The sequence below is a fragment of the Triplophysa dalaica genome, chromosome 17 (genome assembly GCF_015846415.1).
Source record: "Triplophysa dalaica isolate WHDGS20190420 chromosome 17, ASM1584641v1, whole genome shotgun sequence".
NCBI lineage: Eukaryota > Metazoa > Chordata > Actinopteri > Cypriniformes > Nemacheilidae > Triplophysa > Triplophysa dalaica.
Window position 1 is genome coordinate 8,857,584 of NC_079558.1, and position 26,621 is coordinate 8,884,204.

At 37.4% G+C, this 26,621-nt stretch overlaps 1 protein-coding gene and 1 long non-coding RNA gene across 3 annotated transcripts in view; one reads left to right on the plus strand and one right to left on the minus strand.

Annotated features, from left to right (window-relative positions):
* ca10a (carbonic anhydrase Xa) overlaps positions 1-20,274 on the minus strand; it is a 145,965-nt gene extending 125,691 nt beyond the window's left edge. The window contains exons 1-3 of one of the 2 annotated variants that reach the window (XM_056770519.1): positions 20,088-20,269; positions 19,288-19,647; positions 1,268-1,342 (exon numbers count right to left, since the gene is read on the minus strand). In XM_056770519.1, coding sequence (XP_056626497.1) covers positions 1,268-1,342; positions 19,288-19,348 — 136 coding nt within the window. In that variant the 5' untranslated portion in view covers positions 19,349-19,647; positions 20,088-20,269. Of the gene's footprint in view, positions 1-1,267; positions 1,343-19,287; positions 19,648-20,087 lie in introns of both variants that reach the window. The other variant, XM_056770520.1, reaches the window with a different exon arrangement.
* On the plus strand, positions 6,236-8,129 carry LOC130438577 (uncharacterized). Its single transcript, XR_008909349.1, has 3 exons — positions 6,236-6,379; positions 7,128-7,214; positions 7,336-8,129. It is a non-coding gene; the product is annotated as an uncharacterized LOC130438577 (long non-coding RNA).
* Positions 20,275-26,621: the final 6,347 nt, after the last annotated feature.

The following is a 26,621-nucleotide window of genomic DNA, read 5'->3' on the forward strand; positions in this document are numbered from 1 at the left end:
CTGTGTTTATTCTTAATGTCAGCGCGGAGAATGTCTTTTCGCATAAATACGTTAAGCCAAATTGCATGAGTCCATCCAACGCGGCTTTCGACGACTGTGGATATTCCAGCGCAACAGAAACCCAGAACTCGAACAGTTCTATCAGCGCATCTTCCATATCTGACGCCAGATTATTTTCCGTGGTTACATTAAATGGTGACCTTATCCATCATATCATGTCATATTGGTCGGGAAGTTTTATTTCCAGTTTATTTTAATTATCCTAAATTTATACTCGCATCATTACTACCTTTTTTAACATATACAATTTTTTTTTTTTTTTTTAATTAAGTTTCTGTAAATCATCTCGTGACCCCCCACCCCCCACTACGCGACCCCCCAGGGGGTCGCGAACCCCACTTTGGGAACCACTGCAATAAAGCACACGAGATGAAATCCTGCTGTGATCAGATTTTACATAGGATTAAAGAAGCATTCCAGTATGCTATCTTTAAAGCAAAACTGGAACATATTATGCAAAGAAATTCACTGATATTTTAATTTCACTCAAATTGACTCAAAAGTCACTCAAGTAGTTTGTATTTTTAAAAATGTATCGCATAAGAAAATCGTAATACTTTCAACAGCACTGTATAGTATAGCAAGCATATTTAATTTAAACAAGAATACAACCACCACAACACCAAATGATTGCATCAGAGTTATAAATTATTCTAACCATGTTTAACTAAAGAAGTAGACAGATACTAACTAGCCTTTAGCAGCCGTTACTTAACCTCTAAAGGGCAGGAGCTAAAGTTCTAGCTTCACTTTAACTGGAGTCAGAATAGTATCATTAGCAGGACATTGAGGTTTTACTCCTGCATTTGGAAGCCTATAGACCTTGACAGATTCTAAAGAAGATCCTGAGCTTGTGAATCTTTCAAAAGAAGCCATAATCTAAATGCTTTAAAGTAATTTCTGAAGCTCCGTCCATTGAAGAGCTTAGAAAAACGAAGTAAAATACTAATATGGTTATAAGACAGGATATATATATATATATACTTTATGTTAAGGCAGTGTAATTAAAACGGCTATGTTGTAATGAACTGGAAAATAAATTAAATTAAAATAAAGTTATTATGATGTATAAAATTAGTGAGTTAAATCAAGAATTATCCAAGTATTAGTCTCTAATTATTACTAATAAATCCATGCACAAGAATAGAAAGCTACACTGAAATACACTGATCATGACACTTAGTAAACAAATATTTAAAATGATTACCTGGAACAAAGCTCCCCTGAACAACTTCTTTGTAAGCCCACCATCCCTCGTGGATTTTGGGTGGATTTGGCTGAGCTGTGAGGATAGAAAAGGAAAATTGGTATGATATACCTTAATTGCAAGCACACATATTAACAAAGGTTTTATTGAATTTGCCCATAATTTTGTTTTCCCTGGCATTCTGCATTCTACATTTTGGTTTGGCAAACATTGGATACGTGTTCAAGGAGCAAATAACAAACCGAGCTGGAATTAAAAGACTCTTTTTGTTTCTCAAACATGAGGATGGAGATGCATTCTGGGTGGAGCAAGAAATCCAAGATTGAAGCAGGGCTGCAGTTTATAATTGAAGTGACCAAGTGGAGATCCTACTGCTAAAGGAGGTCATGGCCTTAAATTACACAGCAACGCTTTAGGATATTGCATTTTTACACCTAAACTTTCTTGTCCTTACTCTGCCACTGGAAAACATGGGGCCAGAGGTGGCAGGGCTGGCTTTTAATGGAACCGGAGGAGGGTTAATCCTTTTATCAAGGACAAGAACTAATGCAGGAGAGTAGTTCAATTTCACAAAAAGTGGGGGGAGGCTGTAGAGGTGGAAATACTTTATCCTCTGAGGGCTTCTACTGGTAAATCAAACACTACGCTATAGGTAATGATTTCAACGAAAACTACTTATCCAAATATAATGCTGTGGAAACTCAAATTCATGTTGGCTACGACTCTAAAACAGCTTGACTTAATAGCAGCTTGGAAGCTTGTCGATGTTTTTATGTATTTCACTAGTTTTAATTTGCCATCTCTGTTTGAAACCACAACAGAGACACAATTATTACACGCTTAAAGCTGTAAATCAGGATGAAAACATTGATACATGTTGATATATTTTCCATTGTAGGTCTACATCTAGACTCTCTCTCCAATCTTCTAAAGATAATAAAAATTCTGTTCCTGCTAATGCAATTTATTGGGTAAGTGAGAGTTACTATGACTGCATAAGCACTTTTTAAAACTTATGCATGAAATGAGTTCATTCAATTGGTTGAACCCACTTGTCCATATTGTCTCTGTCCTTTCCAAAAACTTGGATGTCCACATTCGCTCTCTTTCATGAAATTGAAAAAACACTGCACTATTTAAATGATTAAATACTGTGTTGTCAAAGTTCTGTTTTTTATTGGTTAGATATTTTTTCAGAACCCAGTGACAAACATAAATGGTGACTCATAATAATGAATTATGGTAAAAAATTAAATTCATGAAATATGAAGATACAAGGTTTCAGAAGGACAACAGTGATATTTACTTAACATATAGGTCAGCATAATCCCACCCTTCACAGGTCAGAAGGAAGAAACAACCAACAACGGCAGATAAAAACAAACCATTTTTTTGTAAAGTAAAACTATGTTATTTTATACTGAATTTGTTAATTTGCAGTCTATTTATGTAACTGGTTTCTGTAATCTGAGATTTTTCTAATTCATTTTAAAAATATATCAAATTTATGTAAAAAAAAAAATTTTACTGTGCATTGTATAAAGGAAGTACACATTAAATTCCAGCAATAAAATAAATTACTTATGGCAAGACATCTAAACCAGTCTATGCTAGTCCTAACATGGACAAAAGTTTTGTGTCTTTCACTGTGACACCCAATTGACTTTGTGACCCACTTAATCTCACTTTACAACCCACAAGTGGGTTCTGACCCCCAGTTTGAAAAGCAAAGTACTCAAAGACCATGATCAAATGGGCCACTGTAGAAAATGGGGTCAGGATAGCTCAGTCAGTAATTCCCAATTTTAAATCCCTGTATTTCAAATGATCATATACTTCAGGCCGAGGTTCTGAAATATTGCACAGAATTGTTTTGAAAGTATATTTATATATATATGTTCAAAAGGTTAGCACAAATCACATTTCAGATCTAAAGTAATATACCAACGTATACAAAAAGAAAAGGTTGGTTATAAATAAATAAATATGAGAAAAACACAGCTTCTTAAAATACCACATATACCTCAATTAGATTACTTTATTTTGGCATTTAGGAGTGCAATCCTTATAGCCAGCACACAAATATCGGAACAACTGCACTTTAAAAGGCTGTTTGAAATATAGTAAAACGCCCAAGCTTGGTTTTAGGTCAAACAGCCTTAAATTCCATAGCTAAGGTACAGTACGCAGTAAATACCATAGTAGTTTTTCTAAATGTGTTCCAGACTACAGAATTGTAAAAACGTTCATATCTCATCACAAAATGATGACCTTTACTAATCCCCGCGCTTTCTCTCTCAAGTGTTCTGTCAAGATGTATCACCTAGCAGAAGTTAGTAGGGAGCGAGAGGCAATAACAATTCATCAGCCATGTTCTCCTGAGGGACTTTGGAGTAATAATACAGGAGAGCTTTAGTGGAAGCTCCAGGACAAGCATCAGACACTGCTGAACACTGCATCAAACCAGCTCTCTCACCTTCTCAGTGGGAAAAACGAAGCTCTCATCCCCGCAGCTGCTGTCATTAGCAGAACTGAGTCTGGAGAAGACGATATAACTCCAATTGATAAATTCTGAAAGCATGAGACTCAAGCACTTCAGGTTTTATGGGACAAGAAAGCCTTCCATGGAGCATGCAAGAAAGCTTTTTAGGACTATTGCGATCAAAACAAGAGTTTTGATGAGTTTTAAGTAAACGTTTTTTGGGTGTAAGCAAATATTGAATGTAATGTGTCACACTCCAATCTTACGTGTGTCCTGTTGAATATGCGGGGTTGCATGAAAAAGAGACAAACTTTGTTACGACAGATTTAAAAAAAAGAAAATGTGACCGAATTATTTTCCAAACAGCTTGACTGAGACCAGATAACTTATTTACAGGTATCAGCAAGGAGGAATGCTTCGAAATCCATAAAAAAAAAAAGGGTGAGCGCAATAAATAAAATGTTTAATTCAACGCAATTTCACTGCAATTCGTAACTATTTTACGATGTGGGTAATTTGTATGAATTTGTACAATCTCATTTGTACTGTGTAATATGATTTGCTTTCACACCAGTGACGTAAGGTTCAGGGGTGGGGTTAGGGAAAGGGTTTCAGTATGGCGTATTTTTAATAATTGTATGTTTTTGTACGATTCTTATTGTACGAATTGATACGAATTAGGCACCTTGTGAAATAGTTTCAAATTCAGGCTGGTTTATTTCATCCCGTCTTATTGGAAACTGGACAGTGATTAATTCAATTTTGTCGTTTATGGATGACAAATCCATTAGGCGTATGGCGGCCAGAGACCACCCTTTATAATTTAAGGGCCCTATGGTCAATGAAGACAAAGCAGGTTTATAATAATGATACTTTTTAACTGCTTGAACTTCTCACAACTGGAAGGTGGAGTAAATTCAACGGAAAAGTAGACAATGGCCTCACGCTCTACAAGATAATACATAATCAACAGATGGAGTCGGGACTGCCTGCAAGGGACGGCATCAACTTAAATCCAAGAGGGATTTAAACTTTATGGTTTAATAATGGGATTCATATGATTGGTTTAACAATATCATTCCGATGATTGAATGCTGCTGGCATTGCCTTCTCAGCATTTTACAAATGATGCCGCTTCCCAGCAGCTGACTCGCTCATGCATTATTCAGAGTCGAGTAATCAAATGAATAGATGAGAGCTGTTGCAGCTCTAAGGTAACAAACCTATTGAATGTCTGCAGAGTAAGTGTCAATAGATCAAAAAGTAATTAACACTAATTTTCTGATCCCCGTTCCCGACGGGAGACCCCACTTTTCAAGATTTTCAAAGAGGCGCTCAGCAACAGTAACACGTAAACATAAAAGGCGCACGGAGACAAATCTGTCCACATCTACTAGTACCTTACCGAGAAGAGATAAATGTACAGTAACATTCTTCATCCACAGGGTACTTTGGCATCTCGGTGGTGCTCAAGAAATGTGTGTGTGTGAGGATGAGAAGCAATGTTCTTAATTAACAGCATCTTTCTTGCATGAGGGACCTGTAAATGTGTATATTAAAGACTGTAGGAACTACATATCTTATCCGCATAAAGTTCAGGAGAAACCTGTAAAACCTAAGAGGGGACATGCAATTGTGCCCCTGATAAAAATGAATTCTGGTCACAAGGTTTGCATTTTCCCAGCATTCATTTGCATTAGTTACCGCTAAAATTTACAGGAAATTAAGAAAAAGGACAAGCCAAATAGAGACATCGAAATCATAAAAAACTATTTATTATTACAATTTTAAGATTATAAATGGGACAATTATTAAAAGGCAACATACTGTAAAAATGCCCCTGAGTTTTAATAATAGTTGTATTTTCTTAAAGTTTAACTCATTTTAATGTCTCTTGACTTCACTCTGCCTATAAAAATGGATATACAGTATGATACTCCATATAGCAGATTGTAAGCAACTGTTATCCATGCCAGTGCATACATTTAGTCTTTAGCGTGCCTTTTTACTGTTTTGATTAAATATACTTTGATGATGTGACATAAATTTCCATTATCTTACACATTTTTTGTTATTATTTTTTAAACTTGATTTTAACACAAAGTGTGATATCAGGTTTTGTGAAAAGACTCTCACCTTTGTTTCTGCTTTTTCTGAAAGGTAAATTCTAGTCTTTTAATAAATGACATATACATTTTTACATAGTAGAATTAACAAAAAAATGCTTCAAAGTTGCAGACAATGGGATAATAAGGGATAGTTTAGCCAAAAATTACAATTCGGTCTTCATTAACTTTTCAAACCTATATGTCATACTAAACTTATTTGTCTTTCTTCTGCAGAACACAACAGAAGATACATTGTTTCCCCTACCATTACACTCTAAAAAATGCTGGGTTATTTGTTTAACCCAACAGCTGGGTTGAGCCTGTTGGGTCATTTTGTTGGGTTATTTTCTTAGTGTTGGGTCATTTTTTGAGTAACCCAAACGCTGGGTTAGCAGTCTGGTCCAATTGAGTGACAGTTGAGAGAGTAAACCCCTCCCACTCCTCTACGCATCAGACAAACTTTACCTTCGCGGGCATTTTGATCCACTTCATCTCGGAAAGCTGTTATTCGGAGAATAAAAGGTATGTTTTACGAGTTTGTAATGTATAAAACTATTACTGTAAAAAAAAATGCAAAAGTATGCAAAATTCGGCTGTTCGCATTAGGTTTGAAAGTAACGTTACAATCTAGCTTCGTTAGCTTTGGATAGCTAGTCTGTAACGTTATGCCCACGTTGTTCTAATTTACAGCTTTTTAATCATTTAAACTTCCTTTTTGGTGAACATTTCCTCTGAAATGTGTGACTTGTGTGAGGAATTTAGTTCAGTAACTTACGCAACTTGATATTAGTTTAAGGTCGACACGAGAGCGTCGTGTCAAAAGCAAACATCCAACTCATTTTTTTTTATAAATACCGCTAATGTTCGGTGACGGAACTTAGATTTAAGAGTCTTTTAGACGAGAATGTTATTGTTAAGAACTCAAATACGTGATTTATATATAAACATAACGCCTCTTTGAGATTTTGTTAAGACGCTGTCGGAGGTGTGAGCTTCAGGCTGTCAGCGGTCGTGTCTCCGTGGAGAGCAGCTCTATCTCGGCCATTGCTTCGGGAATAGCCGCTGGCTCTTATAACGTTAGTGGTTAACAATGCGATATAGTTAATTTTGGGTATATGAGACGAACAATTGTTGCTCTTTTTAGACTTCTACTTATTCCCGAGTGTGTCGAATTAGTGAAGGGTTGTTTTAACGTTTATAATATTATTTTTTAAGACTGTATTTCAGTTTCTGTACTAGATCCCACTCTTCTTTTTCCCCCCACTGACAGGTTGCAGAATAACAGCTAATATTAATGGATCATTCTATTCAAGAGAATGTCAACTGGAACGTGGATGTTTTCATAACAGGCTTAAAGGTAAACATTATTTAGGTAAAATGTTAATGTACTTCTTTATATGTTTATTATAATCCATTGTGCTCTGGGTAGGCCAGTTTCCTTACATTCTTCTCTTGTCTCTTTTCTTGTCTCTTTATAGATGAACAAATTGATAAAGAAACCCTCCTGCTGGACATCCACTTCCAAAAGTGCACACCACACTGTTGTCTACAACTCCTAGGAAAAGAATCCTCTTAAGTAAGACTGCTCCGTGGATATGTCAGGTTAAGCAGTGCTGAAACCGAAAGAACTAACACTATTTAAAATGTTTTGTGAGTTTATATGAAGAGGAAAGTTACGGTGTCCCTTTTTCACATCCATAACGCTTGTTTATTTCTTTTTTTATAGAAAACTTGTGCATAGACTTATATTTTAACATATAAATGCGGTTCTATTAACAAGGGTTTAGTAAAATACTTTTTATAGCGTTTTGAAGTGTTAAGTTGTCTAACTATTTATATTTACTTGTGCCACTTTAATAACCTTGTTAAATGTTTATGTTAAAATCTAAACTAATGTAATTTATTGAAATTAATGTTCTTTAAATATGTATAAACATACATTTCATCAAAGTGTTTTATATGCCATTTTATTGTTCATTGAGCATAACATATTGCATGTTTTTATGAATTCCTTTTGTCTTGCATTTTGATCCTTAATAAAACTTTTGATTCTTACTGATGCCTCGAGTATTTCTCTGTGATTTTGTTATTATTATTTTTAAACATTTCGGGTTTGTTTTAAACCATCAATGTAATTTTTAAGCAAAAGTTGATTTAAATAAAACAACCCAGCATGTTGGGTCAAAGATTTAACCCAACTGGCTGGGTTAAAATAACCCAACGCTGGGTTTGTCCATATTTGACCCAATGTTGGGTTACCAAAATAACCCAAATTGGGTTATTTTAACCCAGCCTTTTTTTAGAGTGTATATAAGGGGGGCGTCCTGCCCTCCAAACGGCCTGCCCCGCCACCCTTGAAGGTCAAGTAAATTTGATTTTCTTTATAGCGCCAGATTACAATTTGTTATTTCATTAAACAAACTAAATAGCCCTTAAGTAATATGTTATTTATCTTATTTCCACGATGGCATGTCTTTTCTGTCTGTGTTTGCGCGTTTACAATTATCCCAATGAGTGCGCACGCGCCCACTCTACTGCGAGTAGCAGCCGGAGTAGCTCTCCTGCTCCAAGTCTACTTGTTGCACATCCTGCCACTGACAAGCATCAAAAGTCCGTCATCACCGGATGACAGGTTTTGACCCAGTTTGGCTGTCAGAGGGGAAATACTCCCCTTGGCTGTACAAGACTGATCTTGGTAAGTAACTAAATACATACATAAATAATTGTGACAGCAGGGTTCTCATCTACCAATTACGTACGGCCTAACTTATTCATAATATATTGTGGTAATTACATGACAGGTAACTGAAACCTGTAATTTCATTAATAATAAAATGTATATTAATGAATTATATGCCGCTTACTATTTACATATGTTTGTTTAAAATGTTTTTAGTCAGGACATTGTAAATCTGCTGATTAAATAAGACAAGAGATATTTAATACGCTATGCAGGCCGCTCTGTGTTGTATGGGAATGTCCTGCACACGTGATGACGTTCAGAACAGCGCGCGTTCACAGCAGTGCTGCGTCTGACAGGATTATTCTCCAATAAATGCATCATAGAAAAAATACGTCCATTTAAAATTTGTTTATCATATAAATGTATTAACTAACATTAACAAACAATGAATGAGCAATATATTTGTTAGTATTTATAAATCTTTTTTTAGTTGTTAGTTAAAAAATTAAACTATTTAAGCTCTGGTCCATTAATATTAACAAATACTTCTATAAATTTAACAAAGGTTATTTCCAAAGGAAAAATTTAAAAAGATTTAAATAATTTTATTTTATTTTTTAAAGAGATATCTTATGTTAACATTTTTTAGCTTTTACAAAGCATTACCCTCCCAGACAACCAATGTATGTGACAGATAGATAGATAGATAGATAGATAGATAGATAGATAGATAGATAGATAGATAGATAGATAGATAGATAGATAGATAGATAGATAGATAGATAGATAGATAAATAGATAGATAAATAGATAGATAAATAGATAGATAGATTTCTTTTTGGTTTTTGGAATGTTCTGTCGAATATGTAGACAGCATAAACAAGCGGTTGTGAGAGGAAATCAGACCCGGCCATTTATAGAGTATCCCTGCCAGTCCTAAAGAAAGGAAAAACTTAACAAACATATGGCATCTGAGCATCACAGAACATCAGGACAGCGCCAGTCAAGTTTGATAGCAGATCATTTTATTTTATTATGATTTGATCAATAATATGTTTGATTCTTTATTAAGAATGATGCATGTTATTTCAGGCAACACTGTCCTTGCATCATTTGACCCCAAAGTTGTCCTGGAACATGAAGCTGTGGTGGGGGCGTTCTAGTGCTTGTACTGGCTAATAAAGCATGAAATAGCCCACCACACCAACTATCCAGCCTTGCTGCAACTAGCTAATCTTTTGGGCTGCACCTATTTTGACAAGCTCAATGTAAGCTTCTTTTGTAAATGTTTACCATATTTCTTATTTGTCTTATGTGATCCCTATATTGACAAGTAATTGGAAGTAATTTGCATAAAATTTGTTTTAGAAGAATTCATACTGCATTTACTCGTCATGCATTTTCTAAATTTTTTAGATTGCCGAAAGCACCAACTATAAGATCACATAGAATAATTGATGAAATGCTTGCAATTCTGGCAACTATCATTGAAAAGCCAATATTGAGGGATATTTCTCAGTCACGAGCCATAGGCTTGGAGATTGATGAGACCACAGATGTATCTGTGTGCAGACAGCTAGACATTCACGTGAGGTAGATCTACTCTAAGTGTAACATTTCATTGACCAATACAATTTAAATTACAGATCATTGAAAAGTATAAAATGTATCATTTGGACAAATTAGATACTTGTACAATGCCGGTAAGGCCTTCTGCCAATTCCTGGATCTGATTTGCCTTACTGACGAGAAAGCAGATTCAATAGTGGCAGCACTAAAAAATATTATCCACACGAAGGGCATACCGACACACCTAATCTTTGGGCTTTGGAAGTCAAAATGGAGTTGCAAAACAGCTATCAGAGGTATGGCCACGGCTCCTAAGTATCCACTGTGCTGCACATAGGCTAGCTCTAGCCTGTAAGGATGCATCTGAAGAGGTGCCTTACATGGCTACATTCAGAGACAGTTTGGAACAGTTGCACCTGTACTTCAGAAACAGTGCAAACCGCTTTGCTTCTATGAAAGCCGCTGCAGAGATTCTCGGTGTGTGTGAGCTGAAAGTGAAGGTAAATAAGTTATGCCTAAAGGAAAATGACATATATGAATACTTTACTTGCATTTATATTCATTTTTTAAACTGTTTTTTTTCTGTCATTGACTAGCAAGTAAAGGACACACGGTGGCTCTCCCAACAGGAAGCAGTAAAAAAACTCCTTAGGAACATAACTGCTGTACTGGGTGACTTGGCAGACGAAGTAGAGACCCGCAAATGTCCTACTGCCAAGGGACTTCATTCATTCCTTGCCACCTATCGCTTTATTGCCGCCCTTCATCTGCAAGCTGATGTGCTCCCTCACCTGGCACGCCTCTCTAAGCTCTTTCAAAAGGAGGATGTCATGTTCCTGGCAATCAAAGAGCAGGTAACTTAAAAACCTCAGCTCAACTGCTATTTTTTATCTTGTTTATTTATATTTTGTTTATATAGGTTTATATTAGTGGTGGGCCGTTAACGCCGTTAACGCAGTGAGACTATTATCGCGCGTTAAAAAAAATGTCGCCGTTAATCTATTCTCAAAGTTGGGTTGTGAGCTGGGTCTATACTACGCAAGCTATGATGACTTTCACCTTGATATTTTAGCGCGGATGTATACCAGCTTAACTGCACTGTACGGGGCGAGAACGAGATTTTTCAACTCTCGTGATTCGCGTCATTCGCGGAAGCAGAAGCAGCCTCATCATCTCATAACCAGGGCTTCATTCTCGCCGCCTCATCATCTCATAACCAGGGCTTCATTCGCGCGATTCGCGCAGCAAGTAGGTCTATTGGCTCTTTGCATTAACATATAAATCACTCGCCATTCGCGTTTGGTCTGAACACAACATAACGTTACTGTGAAATTACCGCATCAAACGTGAAGTGCTAACATGGATGCAGCTATGAAGCCGCCAGGTTTGCTTCAGGGAATATTAATTTTTAAGAAGCTTCCCAATCGGAACATCGACAAGACTAACGTTGTTTGCACCTTGTGCAATGCGGAATTGGTTTAAAAAAAAAAACTTTCTCTCAACATGTAGTGGTCTAACTTTAGTTGAAACCAGTAACTTTGTATTGAGATCTAATGTATTATGGCTCCTGTATGACATATCGCTTGTTGCTCCCTCACTCTTTGTAAATCGCTTTGGATAAAAGCGTCTGCTAAATGACTAAATGTAAATGTACTGTAGGAGCTCTTCCAGTCTCAAGTACCACCTAAACGGAAATCATCCCTTAGCTAATGCGGAAGTAAACACAAGTTCATCTTATTGAACATAATTTAATTTTCATCACCAATTATCATAGTAGAACAGCTTTCTCAAGCAGTTTGTGATGCATTTTGGAAACAGGAGATGAGCCCCTGGTCTAATGCGCATCCTGGCTTGAGAAACCCGTTCTCAAAGACTTACTTTTAGTCATTATTTGGGTAGCACACATATTCTGAATGCCTTCGGCAGAATTCAAATGAGCCATTTTAATCTAGATTAATCTAGATTAATTTTGGAATTAATCTAGATTAATCTAGATTAAAAAAATTAATCTATGCCCACCACTAGTTTATATATTGTTTATACCACAATTAATATTTTCTCATGAGTGAGTCAATATGCTTATTTTTTTCAGGTACCTGTCACCCTGGCCTTAATAAAGGGCATAAAAGATTCTGGTGGTCATCAACCTGGCTCACACATGAGTAAGTTGACCCAAAATTTGGAAGACCCTTGATGACTGGGGTGCATTCTGCATTTCTGCTGAACAGGAAAGAGGGAGAAGAGGGGGTAATGCAGGAGACAGACAGCAGTACTGGCAAAGATTTCAATCACATGTATAATTATGTGGCTTTTGTCTGACTTTATTGATCTAAATTAAATATAGCTGTTGCACAGTTTTATTTATACTAATAGTTTACTGACATTTTTCACATGTTTGATTAGGTGATGGATCCATAATTGGTTGGCCTCATTGCCTATCTCGAGAGACGTTTCTGTGAGGTTGGAGTAGTGGCTGCATTTGGAATACTCGGTCCACATGCAGCTACACTCCCTTTTGACACTGCAAACACAAAACGGAGGATACTGGTAGAGAAGTTTTGTTCCTGTGTCGATTTTGGAACAGTCCTTGAAGAATGGGCTTCTTTCAAGGAGCAAGTGGTCTCAGGTCCACTTAAGGTAACTTACAAATGTGACATTTTTACATGACATTATCATGAACACGTCACTGTGTTACTGATATCATTTTTAACCTTTTCAGAACAAGACACAGCTGGCAATATTGTCTGAACTGTCGTCAAAATATGAGGAGTTTGGTGTCCTGTACCGAACTATGAGCCTGCTGGCGTCTATTGCTCTGACGGTCCCAGTCAAGAGTGTAAACTGTGAAAGGGACTTCACAACCATGAGCAGGGCAATACAAACTTTTCACAATAGGATTTGATGCTTTTAGATATATGTTAAGCTATCACATTTAACAGTTAATGCATTTGTAGGTAAAGACAAAAATCCGCAATAGGCTGCAAGGAGTCCATCTTGCATCATGCATATGGATCTCAATAAATGAGCCAGACCTTTCTGACTTCCCATATAAAGAGGCTCTGGAAATGTTCTTCCAGAAGCCCAGAAAGATACACTGCAGTGACAAAAGCTGCACACTTTGTGGATAAATTACATAAAAATAAATGTTCCAATGTTTAGTTTAATATACAGTTCAAATAATTGTTCAGTTAATATATTCACTACTGCCATTAAAAGAAACAAATGAACACCATGACTCCTTTAAGTGTTTGTGTCTGTGTCAATTTTCCCCAAACCAACCAACCAACCAACCCCCCCCTCCAAAGCTGTAAACCTAGGGGAAACACTGAGATATATTGTAGAATGTTGAAGTGACTGAACAATGGTGGCACCAATTAACTTGCATTTGTTCTGTGTCTATATTATTGAATGGGTACCGCTATTGTTCGTTTACCAACATTCTTCAAAATATCTTCTTTTGTGTTCTGAAGAAGAAATACAGGTTAGAAATAACAAGAGGATGAGTAAATGATGACAGAATTTTCATTTTCGGGTGAACTATCACTTTACGTCTTCATTTATGAAGAACCTTGTGTAGGTTACTCTAAAGAAAAGGATGTAACGGCACACATTTGAGCCTTGTTTACTCCAAAAAGCGTTCCAAAAGTGATAAACAACCTACACTTAGCACTTCAAGAAGTCCCAGAGAAACTAGGTGATGCCGTAAATAAACACTTCATCGGAAACTAATTGTCAGAGGCGGCCATTAGTATTCATCGTGGCACCTGAGCAGTCCAGAGGCTCATCCATGCACGATGAAACGAGAAAGAGGCACAAATGCCGCCCATAAATGAAACTTGACCTTGCCAACAGCTGTGCTTACTGACTTATGAGATAATTGTCTTTCACCCAGCCCGTTTGTGGCACCACATTATGTATCCAGCTGCACCAGTATAATGTTTCAGGGCTCATCCCCTGTGGACTCTCTCAATCAAGCCCAAGCATCCTGAACCGTTTATCAATATAAAAAGGCCATGCAATATGCTGTATGTGTAATCATCCTTGATATGTTTCACCATTCCTCTAAGCTTCTGAACAGACCTGAGCTTGTTCTTCATAGCCTTGGGATCGTATTTTTACAAGTAATACACAGACTAGGGCTGCACAATATTGAAGAAAACGCAGAGTGTGATGACTAGCGCTGTGAGTTTCATTACAGGGAATACTACACGTAAAAAAGTAGCTTCGGAAAATAACGTCTGTCAAACTCATAACTACAAATATAAACGTATTTAATAATGCTGTATTTGGTTTGGTAAAATAATTCAGTCAGCATGTGGTCATTTCTTTCAAAGCCAACAAAAGCAATACAATTAAGTGCTTCTTTGTATTGGCACTAAATCGTCGACAGCTGCTGTCGATGGCTCGTGCTGACTCAACTTTTCAGACTACCAGTTCGTATAAGTCCTCCTCACCAGAGCATGCACACCTGCAGACATTATCATGGTTAGACTTAACAAAACCATTATCATTTAAACTTTTATAAAGTCCTTACAATTAGACTTGATTCAAATGATAATATCAAGCTAACAAACATGTCAATTTTCCAACATTTCGTGCAGCTCTAAATTTACCAGCAATGCCAAAACATTCATTAGGATTGTTGAATGGAATGTAGTACAATGCCAGTGTTATTGGGTAAAGGCTTCAGAACAGCAAAGCCAATGATCGGAATCCTCTGTGGTTAAACACTGGTTTAGATTTAATATTGGAGGGTTTTTTCATGGCCTTGCTATGACCCCAGAACCATAACCTTATTAAAGTTATTAATTCCACTGTATATATAAAATACATAACAGATGGTATGAAAATACTATTTCATGCATTCGTACGTAGCAAGCAAACCATTGCCTTTAGCAGGAAACAAAAAATTGTAGTAATAAAAATGTGGAGAATTAAGTTCCCTCGAGAAATGGACTGCTTGCATCATGGCTAAACAGGGTGAATGTGAGAATATGTGAAGTTTTAGTACCAGATTTTACATTATCAGTTGCAACGGAACAATCAATTGCAATGATTTCCCTTGGGAACAGACATACACTTTTATCAAAGGGAACACAAAATATGCATTACGCTTTCAGAGGACAATATTACGAGCAATTGCCGTAATACATAAACGCTTTTGAACTGTGACATAAGATCCTCATCCCAGAAAGGAAACGGATAAGCGACATCAGGATGCTGACAATCTTGCAACTCGTTCGATCCTCCTGTCTCTCTCTCTCAGCTTCTTTTAGTCTACATGCACGGATGCAAACTCACATACAGACACATCTGCATGGGATTATCAGATTAGTAGGCTGAGACAGTGTTGCCCAGTGTGGGCGGGCAGGATCACCCCGCCAGTGTAAGCCTCTGTACTACAGATATCAGTGCTCTCTCATGCGCTTAATGTTCTGGCCTTCAGTTGCAGCACCACCCGGGTATTAAAACACCCTTTCTCCGTCACATCGCTGCAGCGTGGCCTCCCTTGCAGATGGAGTGTAGATCGCTGTCAGGCTGCAGCGAGCGTCGCTTGTTGAGCTGAGAGTGGCCAGGTGCGCCGTGTGGTTGATGTGCCGGAGGGCACCTGAGAGCGAGTGCAAACACGTCACGGTGCCTCGCCACTGTTGGTTTGCAGCAAAAGATTCATGACCAGTATTTTACAAATGGCTATGCCCGTTGCATGTGACAGGTGGTAGTGTTATCTACATCCATCCATCATGTAGAATTTATAGCTAAACACAGCTGCCACACCTTTTATATATTTGACTTTTGTGGGGCTTTTGAAGCTTCAAGCATGTTACATTATAAATTTACTTGTGTGAATTTACACATAGGGTTATTATAAATTCACTCAGGATTCAGGGTCTGTAGGAGTAATTTTACAGAAGCATGACATTAGAAACATTATGTATATCAGTACTTTATCGTAAACATGAACTCATATTTTCTTTTCTTACCCCCTTTTTTTTTTTACATAGGGCCAAAAGAATAAGATGCATATTTAATAAGAATATTCAATATCCAGTCATGCATGCATAATGCATGGTTTTCGTACATCGCGTCTCACAGCTTCTCAACAAGTTAAAAACCTATGAATTCCAGAAACTGTGAATTGATATAGACTTACTCATTATTGGGAAAAGTGCATACATTGCAACCTTTTCGAATGCCACCATAAATCTCTGGATCTGTTCCACATTTGTCGAATGATCTGCCCACTGCTACAAAATCAGCAGATTCTGTAGCCATCTTTATGAATCGGCTGAACGATACTGACTTCAATATCTTTTCTATTCTTTATATCCTTAAATAAATTGTTTAGCTTTGTATAATGTGGTGGGCTGTATGAGACCTGTTTATAATGCACTTATGCTTTGTGTTGTCCTTATGTTCCAATGCTTCTATTGTTTACCTCACTGGTAAGTCGCTTTGGATAAAAGCGTCTGCTAAATGAATAAATGTAATTGTAAATCCCTTACTCTAACTCAATGCTCTTTTAAAGAGCTGAACAGATTAAGAATTTAGGATGTGTATAAATCTACACGGTTAAAAACAAAACTAACTAAATAAAGTGGGACAACAACTAAATTTACTTCATTACACATTTTTTCCAGTTACCTGGACCAATGCATTCCCTGATGTCATGTTCAAGGCAAACTGCAACAAATGCACATCTGGTGCATTTCAATTGAGTTTTTCTGTCCCATTCAAACAGACCTGAAAAATGTAATCAAGTCTGTTTGTCACCTGTGGCACAATGTTTTTGCCCACCAAACTGATTGAATGAGCCTTTAGCGAGTAATTTGACACAACAACACCATCTCCTTGCAGTTCTAATGTAGCAGTCTACAGGGTTAAATGAAGTAAGAGAGTTATTTCCTTCAAAGTTGTGCACTAAAATAGTTTAAAAGAACTTATTGGACTTTAATTAAGGAGGTTAATAAGATTTGCATACAGGATATACATAAAATATACTGTACCATAGGATTTACAACACCACTGTGTTTGGTATGTCTTCCATCTGCTTTAATAAAAGTCAGCATGGTCTCCACAAGTGTTGAAAACCTGATAAACCAGGATGATCCTATCATCTTGCATGTTTAAATGGAGATTTTTTTAACATATTAGTTAACATGGTCAACATCAGTGATATATTTTGATTTTTTTCCAAATTTTATTTCACAGTGTTGATTTGTTTTAAATGAGATTACAAATCTAAAATGCTGTTCACTGTTTACGTAAAATCCAAGATATGCAAGTGGTCCTTCTGGACCCTATTGTGTGCGCAGCATTGCTTTTATATTTGGATATTGACATGACATTTTTGGGGATTGTGGCTCATGAGGAGATCATTGCATTGCAGGATTCAGAGTGGCATCAAAGCAAACGTAAACTGCCATTACTAAACAAATGCACATTCTCTGCAAATGTCAGCTTAAATCTATGATGGTCCAGGAAGACTGCCCAGAAACCAAAAAGCTGAGGAAGGTGTTACTCTTACGCTCCAATTGTGGGGACAAAATGAAACCTTCGATCTTCTGGAACAAAGAATGTTGTCCTGACAAACAAACCACAGAAATTTCATTAAATGAAAAGCTTTGTTGGAACAGAGGGCTCCTTGTCTTACACTAGAGGTAAAAATGTGTTTAAATAGCAAAGACTATTTTCCATCTGTCATAAAACAATACAACTGCTGACAACACACACGTCATCAAGAAAACTGCTGGGGAAAATGTTGAAAATACACAAGAGGCCTTGGACAATTTTCTACGGCCATCTCTTTCCAAATAGCAATGCTGTGCTTGAAAATTAGAATGGTGATGCAGCTTGTAAGGTTTAGTAACAACAGGAAATAGCTTAAGAGGAAGAGCAATAGTGTCCTCTGAGAAAAAATAACATACAAACGTCATCAGATAGAAGAGCCCTACCAATAAATAGTCACAATGATTAAGATATAGGTAATCATTTGGTATCTTGTCATCATTTTTTAAGATTGTTTGTTCTTTAAAGTATTCTCTAATACTTGCAACCATTTTTAATTAACATCAGTCAAGACTATTCATCACTCACACATACTAAATTTGCCAATACTTTAGTGTCACTTTAGAAAAGATGCTTTATTCAAAATAAACCAATGAGCAAAAATGTATACAGTCAGTCTTTTCAAGTATTGTACAAATTCACCATGACACCAAGGCTCTCAGAGACCATAAACACTGATCAAGGACGTCTACGTTGCCTATCCCACGCGTCAGGTGAACAGACGAATGCGATGCGCGCTGCGTTGCCAACAATGTCCAGTTCTGGCGTGGGCGATGCTGCTGGACGCGCTCCATAAACATTTCAGGTGGACGCGTGAAAGTTAAACGAAAGAATAACGCACTTGATTTGTTTAGTCAGTTTTTAATAACCCTTAATCTTATTTGGATTTATTCTGGCAGCCTTTCAGACTTCAGCATACTGAATAAGTTATCTTGACGCAGCTCTCATTTTAACGTCTTAAATGACAATCTAGAATTGATTTGATTTGATCTCCGTATTTGCATGACTAAATGATAATAACTGCCAGTGACCCTAAGATACGTCAGTTTAAGCCTATGGGCTTTAAATCAGATTTATATTACCATGCTTTCATTCGAGTCCGCAGGAGTGACGGACTCTAAAATCATTATTTCAAATTACCACGGTGAAAACTCCTTGTCCATGACTAAATCTTTATATTGTTTTATTCAATCTACGCATAACTGGATCAGACCAAACAGCATATCCAAATGAGTCGGTATTTAATGGCAAACGGACCGTGACAAAATACAACAGCCGCACATATTAAAGTAGCCTGTATCCGTATAGAATAAGTAATCATAACTCTTTAAATATTAAAACACATCATATTATTTTCAAAATGTTCGATATGATAACATATGATGACATCTAAAAAAAGTATGTTTAACATAGCACACTTGAATTAGGTATGCATTGAATTCTGCGCCTTCGCATCCTCTCAATTTTATTTCACATTACAATATAAAACTGAATGTCTAGCATTGGGAATTTTCACTTATATTACACGGTTTACGCCGTTTTGACTTTCAGCACGCTCTATTATATCATAACACACATAAATTACTGTAAATGAAATCGTATCAAATCTTACCTGAGGAACAAACGATGAGACTGGCTTGAAGGATAATAAATATTTCCCAGATTATATCCATGCTTCGTCTTCATTCCAAGTCCATCGCGCTTAGAAAACGGGGATCAGTTGCAGATAAGTCCACCCAGTCTCTTTCCCACTGTACACCTTCCACGAGATACTCTCCCGATCAAGCACATAGCAAATAACGCCACATTTCAAACAGGCTAAAATCCAAGCAAGACTTCCGAATTAAAGGGGGTCTGGACTGATATCCTCACTTTAGGAACTGTTTCGTTGCGTCCCACGAGCCTCCATAAAACGACTTCTTTAAGGTCCCGTAATCGCGACTCTTACGCCACGAACATATTTGATCTAACCCTGTAAAAAAGAGAGAGTAGAAGTGTGAATGAGATTAGATGCGTCCTCGTGCCGGGCAAGGTCGGAGCTCTGCGAGCGTAACAGTTTTACTCAGCCTGGTTTTAACAGGCAAATCACAGGAGCGAGCGCTTGGCTGTAAGGGGGCGTGCTTCCCTCGTTCACGACATGCCAATACATTTAACAGCTCACGCAAGTCTTGACTTAAATGTCATGATTTATCTGCCTGCATTCGTCGTGTCGTCACATTAGTGAGAATGTAAATGGAGGTATAAACTAACATTCTGATTTGTTCAAAACACTGGCAGGGTGTTTGTGTCTCTTTGGATGTCTTACAAACAACTTTAAGGTGAATTAATTTACAAAATACCGCGGCGGAAGCAAACATGTCAGTAAACAATTCTGAAGTAAAATGGTGGAGGGGTGGTTTGCTTTGCTCTTACCTGTTACTTTTAGCAGTTCAAGATGAAGGTGAAAATCGCATTCCGGTGCTTTAAAGAACAAATAATTGAGATTTCTTCTGGTCCTCAAGGTGAACGCCCGTACATCAGTCTCCCCTGAGCCGCGGGTGCGTGGAGCACAAACCAAATGCGCACTCCCGCGAATAAATGCGTGGTCACGTTACCTAGGCACAGGTGGATAGAGCGTCGGCGCCCACCAGAAAGAGCAAAGGAGGGGCGGAGCAACAAGAGATAGGCGGATCGTCAATTGACATGGTTGAGCGATTAAAAGTCATTGCTTATGTATAAACACAGTTCTGATCGATATTAAGCACGCGTGATAATATGATGTATAATGAAGGCATACATTAAAATATTTTAAGCACCGAGTAAGGTTATTTATTTATTCTTCGTTTCCTTGAATACAGGATAGAACGGGATATGATGTGAGGATCTGCATAAAGATGATCTGCATAAAAAGCAAGACCTACATGACCTAACATTTTTGCCTGTCTGAAATGTCAAAAATTATAAATGGTTTTCTGAATGGACAATGCAGGGCATCTGAAAATAAAGCTTGAAGAATATGCAAATGAAGTTGATACTCACAAGTATTTAAAGTTTTCACAAATCATGCACTGTTTAAAACATTATCAGACTCTCAGGTGAGTCACAAATTTCCCCTTTTCTCAAGGGCAACGACTTAAATGACAAAAGAGCAGTGCGGAGGCTGTTATGTAGTCTGGACATTTTAAATCTTTTCTTAGATCTCTTTTCTTTGATTGATTCTTAAATATTATTTTCTCATAAACATAATTGATTTAAGAAAGAATGAATCGTTCGATTTTTGTTACAGTGTGTGTGCAGGTGTGGGTACAGGTTTCTATGTCTCCGTTCTATACATACAAATCTATACAATGTGTCCTTTATGATGGTTAAAGTCTTGCATTGTGTGGACTGGTCAGTGGTTACCACGATTCCGATTTATTATTAAACATACTCAATAATGCTTATTTGAAATTACTAAAAGATTTCTGTGCGAGTTGGAGATAGAATATGCTGTTTGTACAGTATTAGAAGTCCTTATGTCTATGAAAGTACCCAAATTGTATACATGTGTGTGTGCGCCTATAGCCAATGACCTAAAAAGTATCAGGAATGACACAGAAAAGGCAGAATATTGTTTAATAAATGTCCGTGTGGGGCATTGTGAGAAACGGAAAAAACTCATGAAATACCTAACAGGTTCATGCAACCATTTAAAGTTCAACAGCTGTTTGGCTGCAGGGGTTTACGGAGGTTATGATCCTATTGTGCCGGTATCTCCCCACACTGCAGGCCAGGCCAGGCAGCAGCCCTGATCGATCGAAAGTCGACCTTAATTCTCCCATCACCATCAAGGGCTCTAAACACACCACAGAGCCTCATGTTGGGAGGCTGATCCAAAGCTGGGACACATTAGCCCTGCAAATGGAAAGCGACATGCACAAGCAAGTTTAATGCACTAAGGGTTCAAAAACCAACCTTTGCTTTTAACAGAGATCAGTGTTGTGAAGTGTTGCAGGTATTGCCAATCAGCATGGGATCAATGCTCTACCAGTTCAATTGACTGCGATAATGCAAATGGAAGACACTAATTATGATGGTACCATCATGAACGGCAGAGCAGCCTGTCTGCTAATGGACAAATCAAAACACATTAGGACTGCCAGTGATTTGATTTCTACCTCAGCCTTTCTGATGCAAATGGACGTTGCATGCCAGCTGAAGGACATAGGTGCATATGAGGGCCAGCCAATGCACACAACCAAATCTTATCCATTATGGTTACTCCAAAATCTGTGGGTCCAAGCCCTTATATACACAATGGGCCTCTCTCATATCAAAGTGCCAGAAACAACATGTTTGTACAATTTCCAGATTCTTCTGGGTAACTCAGCTAGCCTGTGTGATGAATCAACTCCTAAGGTGACTCAGACAGATCCTTATCATTAAATAAAAAAGAGTTCCAAAGAAAACAAAGGAGCGTTTGCGTATAACCCTGCCAATCACAATGATATAGGGTATGTAGACAGCTGCTTACTATTCTTCTGGTACTCCTTCTCCAACCCATCTGCTCTTTTAGTTTTCCATACTCGTGTCAGGGGAACAAGCGAACCCGCGAAACACAATTAGCTTTGTGTGTTTATTTAAACCTACCGTAAGTCTCCAGGACGACTCTATCATGTTCCATTTTGTTTAATATTTTCCCAGCAAAAGCCAAGACCTTGCGTGTCACTCACTCTTAGCTTCCCATCTCCCATGCTACTCACAATAATGGGATGTATTTGCATTAATTTGACCATTTCTATTTGCTGGAGAGGAAGTTATAAACAAGATCTACGTGACTGGAATGGAAATCGAAAATATAGTACAGTGTTAGGATTTGTTATGCTTTTAATAATAAAAGTCCAGGTTGAATTTGTCGGGACACCTCTTGGGTTGACAGGTGTTAAGAATTAAATTATATAATGAAAGTAATTCTTTCTCCTCTAAGGAGAAAGTGGGAAAATTAATCTCAAGGTACAACAAATTTATGTTCTCCGTTGCACTCTTCGACCTCATTTGCTTGTACTGGGAAGTTTACTGTTGGCGAAATTATAAATATTTTTCCCACAAACTTTAAAGTATCGGCCGGACTGTTTGCTTGCCCTCTCTGATGTAGCTGTATTTGTAGCTTTCAATAAATTAAGACTCTTCATTCTTTCAATCAACAAATTGCAATGTGTTTAAAAATACCCCTAGTGGCCCAAATACCCATCAGATTAACAGCGCTAATGGGAATTGTTTCATCCATACAAACGGCTCATTTGTTTTATGTGCTTTTTGTTTTAGAGCTAGCTGATGCTAACCAGAGGTAGAGCATGTGGTACTCAATTATACGGCTGGATGATGTTCAGATGTTGATGATGTTCTTAATCGCATCTACGGTTATAGCTGTTTGCTTTTGATTAAACCTCCACCACCCAAACCTCACAAAACCATGCACTGCTTGATTTATTAATGATCTGGCTATGAATAAATTAAAATGTTAAATATACCCCATCACATACCACTTGATGATTTAAATTATATTATTTGATTTATATTTTGCTGCTGTGCCCTTAAGAAACACCTTCTTTAAGATGTGAAATGAGAATCAGCATGCACTGCGGCTTTCTGTGGTGTCCAGTACAGTTTTTAATTATTTATTCAGGCTTTACATTGTGAGAGCCTTTTCGATTTGCCAGTGTCTCAAGTCAGACCAAAATGACAAGGTACAAATAAAGTTCAACTTTTCATTTCAAACAATGGGTTCCTTCCAACACATTGACGTTAGGTTTAGGGGTGGGGTTTATAGGGGAGGGGGTTCCCTATAGCTTTTTTCTAATAATTGGGTATTTTTGTACGATTCATATTGCGCGAATAATACCAAATTAGCCACCTTCTTTCAATATACTTTATATACAGTACTTTTGAGTTCACGTCTGAAATTTACAGTATAGAGCTTCTGTTTTCCTTGTAAATTAAATGTACTGTCTGTGATATTTAGCGGAATCTAGCGGTGAGGTAACAAAATCCAACCAACGGCTCCCTCCCCTTCCATTTCAAAGCACTACGATGGCTGACACAGGACAAAGATGTCATTACGTTTTCTTTTGTATGCCGAAGAAGATAACGTATTAACAAAACATGCTCTGTCGAGTAGTTTGTCCTTTTGGGGCCACTGTAGAAACAATTCTACAACACCCGCGGTTAATGTAGATAGAAATAGCTCATTCAAAGGTAAAAACAAACATAACGCTTCATTATATAAGGTCTTTTAGTTATGTATATTATATTCAATGTAAACCCAAATGTTCATAATAATCAAACAGGTAAAGTAATATAAACTTAATTTTATAAAAAAAAGTTCCATTCCATTCCATTTTCTACCGCTTATCCGAACTACCTCGGGTCACGGGGAGCCTGTGCCTATCTCAGGAGTCATCGGGCATCAAGGCAGGATACACCCTGGATGGAGTGCCAACCCATCGCAGGGCACACACACTCACTCATTCACTCACGCACTCACACCCTACGGACAATTTCTTCCAGAGATGCCAATCAACCTACCATGCATGTCTTTGGACCAGGGGAGGAAACCGGAGTTAAAAAAAAAAAAAAAAAAAAGCTCTACTTACTTAATTATTTTAAGTTCCTGAAACACTATTTTACTTTTTAGTAAAGTATAATTATTATTTTTGATTAACTTTACAAAAAAAGGTTTCAGTAGTTCTGTTGTTTTATGGATTACTGAAAGGCAATAATTATGGAAACTGAAAGGTATTAATTCTTTTCTGAGTGGGATTTTGATTCACCAACAGTAAAATCACTCGTCTAAAAGCTTGGCACTTACATGCTATCGCTAAGAGACCTATAGGCACCATGGAAACAGTGTGCAATTTCTTGTACGAATAAGTTACTTAACTCTGTTGGACTCCCAATGCTCATGGCTTTTTAGAAAAATACAACACCTACAAATAAAAATGTGCTTCACCCACACACCATTTGGTCTCGGAAAAAAAAGAAGCACACTATTCTATGTATCAATTCTCCATTAAAGTGCGATGTACATCAGTCCACATTATTTAGGTTTTCTTGGCACTCTCAGTAACACACACCAACACAAACTGCTTAAGGAGTCTATCACTATGCAATAAATACTTTCCCATATGCATTTTATTTTTAACTGTTTTTAAATTATTTCAGACCATAACTTAACATAACATAACTTGTGAGGAATAGCAGTTTTTTCCATTTTTTCCAGTTGATAAATATAGAAATGGCTCACTAAATCCTTCATTCGGGTCATGTGGCTCTGATAATAATTCAGAGTAGTGATAAGCCGGGACACCTGTCATAATGCTAAACATTTTGACTAATTAAACAATAAATCCAGATTATCTTCCTCTTCAGTGTACACATTGGCCCGGAGGGGATTAGTGTTAACTACTGAACATGCACCAAATATTGAGCACTGAATCAAAAACTGCAAAGTCATAAACAGTTATTAAAAGAGCGAATGTCTCAAACGGATCTAAATGTTGTTATAGTTTACTGTAAAGATATAAAGATGATATGTATGATTTTTGGTTCTTTAAAAATCTTAATTCCAATTGGCCAACCCTTTTTTATTTTTATATCAAAATATATATCCTACACTTTTATAGATTTCTTATCATACAGTCGTGTAAAGTAGTCTTAAACCTCATCATCTTATGCTACAAAAAGATTACAACTGAAAGGTAAAACAACTTTCATAATTTATGTTGCTTACATGTGAAACACATGTCGACAAGCGCTGTTCTAGATTAGGGACGTCCTATCACAAGGATGTTAATATTTTAGACCTTTCAGAGTGTCTGGTGAGTAAGTAGTCAATTTAGCAGATGCTTTTATCCAAAGTGACATAATGAACATATAAATCCCGCTGGAAGAGCCTCGGGTTAAGTGCCTTGCTTACAGGCACAGCTAGAAAAAAGCTCAAAACATGCTTCGAACCAGCAACCTTCTGGATACTTATAACGAAGTTGTAATTTTCTTAAAGGTTCAGTGTATGTAATTAACCGGCATATAGTTGTGAGGTTGGGAATTGCAGCCAATGGCTCGCTCCAACCCCTTCCTTTCGGAACACTACAGCGGCTGACACAGGCAAACCGCTTTAAGACGACCTCATAGTTCTGTTAAGGGCTACTGTAGAAACCACATAACTGTAAAGTTCCTGTTTGCCCCTGTTTGCCTCTTATGGCTAGAAGGGATACAGCTACCTCCACTGGGCGTGTGCACTTCAACAATGCAGAATTTTTGTCACGTTGACAACAGTTAATTCCTGTTTTATATATTGTAAGGTTAGGTTAAGGGTTGGGGTGGCGAGAATTTGCATCACTTCCGGCCATAGCTGTATCCCTTCTAGCCACAACCGTGTCTGCCTCCTAGTGTTCCCCAAGCCTGTTTCTCCTGTTTTCCTCAAGGACTTTCTTCATTTCCCATGATCCTTCACGGTCCCTGACCAGTCTCTCATCACACCTGCCAGTAATCCCCTCCTCACAATGGACTATACGAACTCACTCTGTTTGCCCCATTGTTGTAACAGTCTTGGCGATTTTGCATCTTTTTTAGAGCGTCTGTGTGAGCCGGTTATTGTGCTCCTGCTTATATGTTTTGTGAAGTTTATTAAATATTACTTATTTTGGATATTCTTTGTATCTGTGATCTGTGGCAGACTGACAATGACGAAATTTCATGCAAGGGGACAGGCGGTGTGTGCAGATAGAAATTATTAATTCTAAAATAAACAATTCTACGGGGATTTAAGGTGTAACAATTTACACCAAAAAAGGGACGAATATTTCTAATGGGATTCACCAAAAATGTAATTGTCAATTAAAAATGTAAAAGTTATGCTTTTAAATACATCAATAATATTTTCTTTAAAATAACTTAACACATACTCATTTTAGAGAAATTAACTTTTGG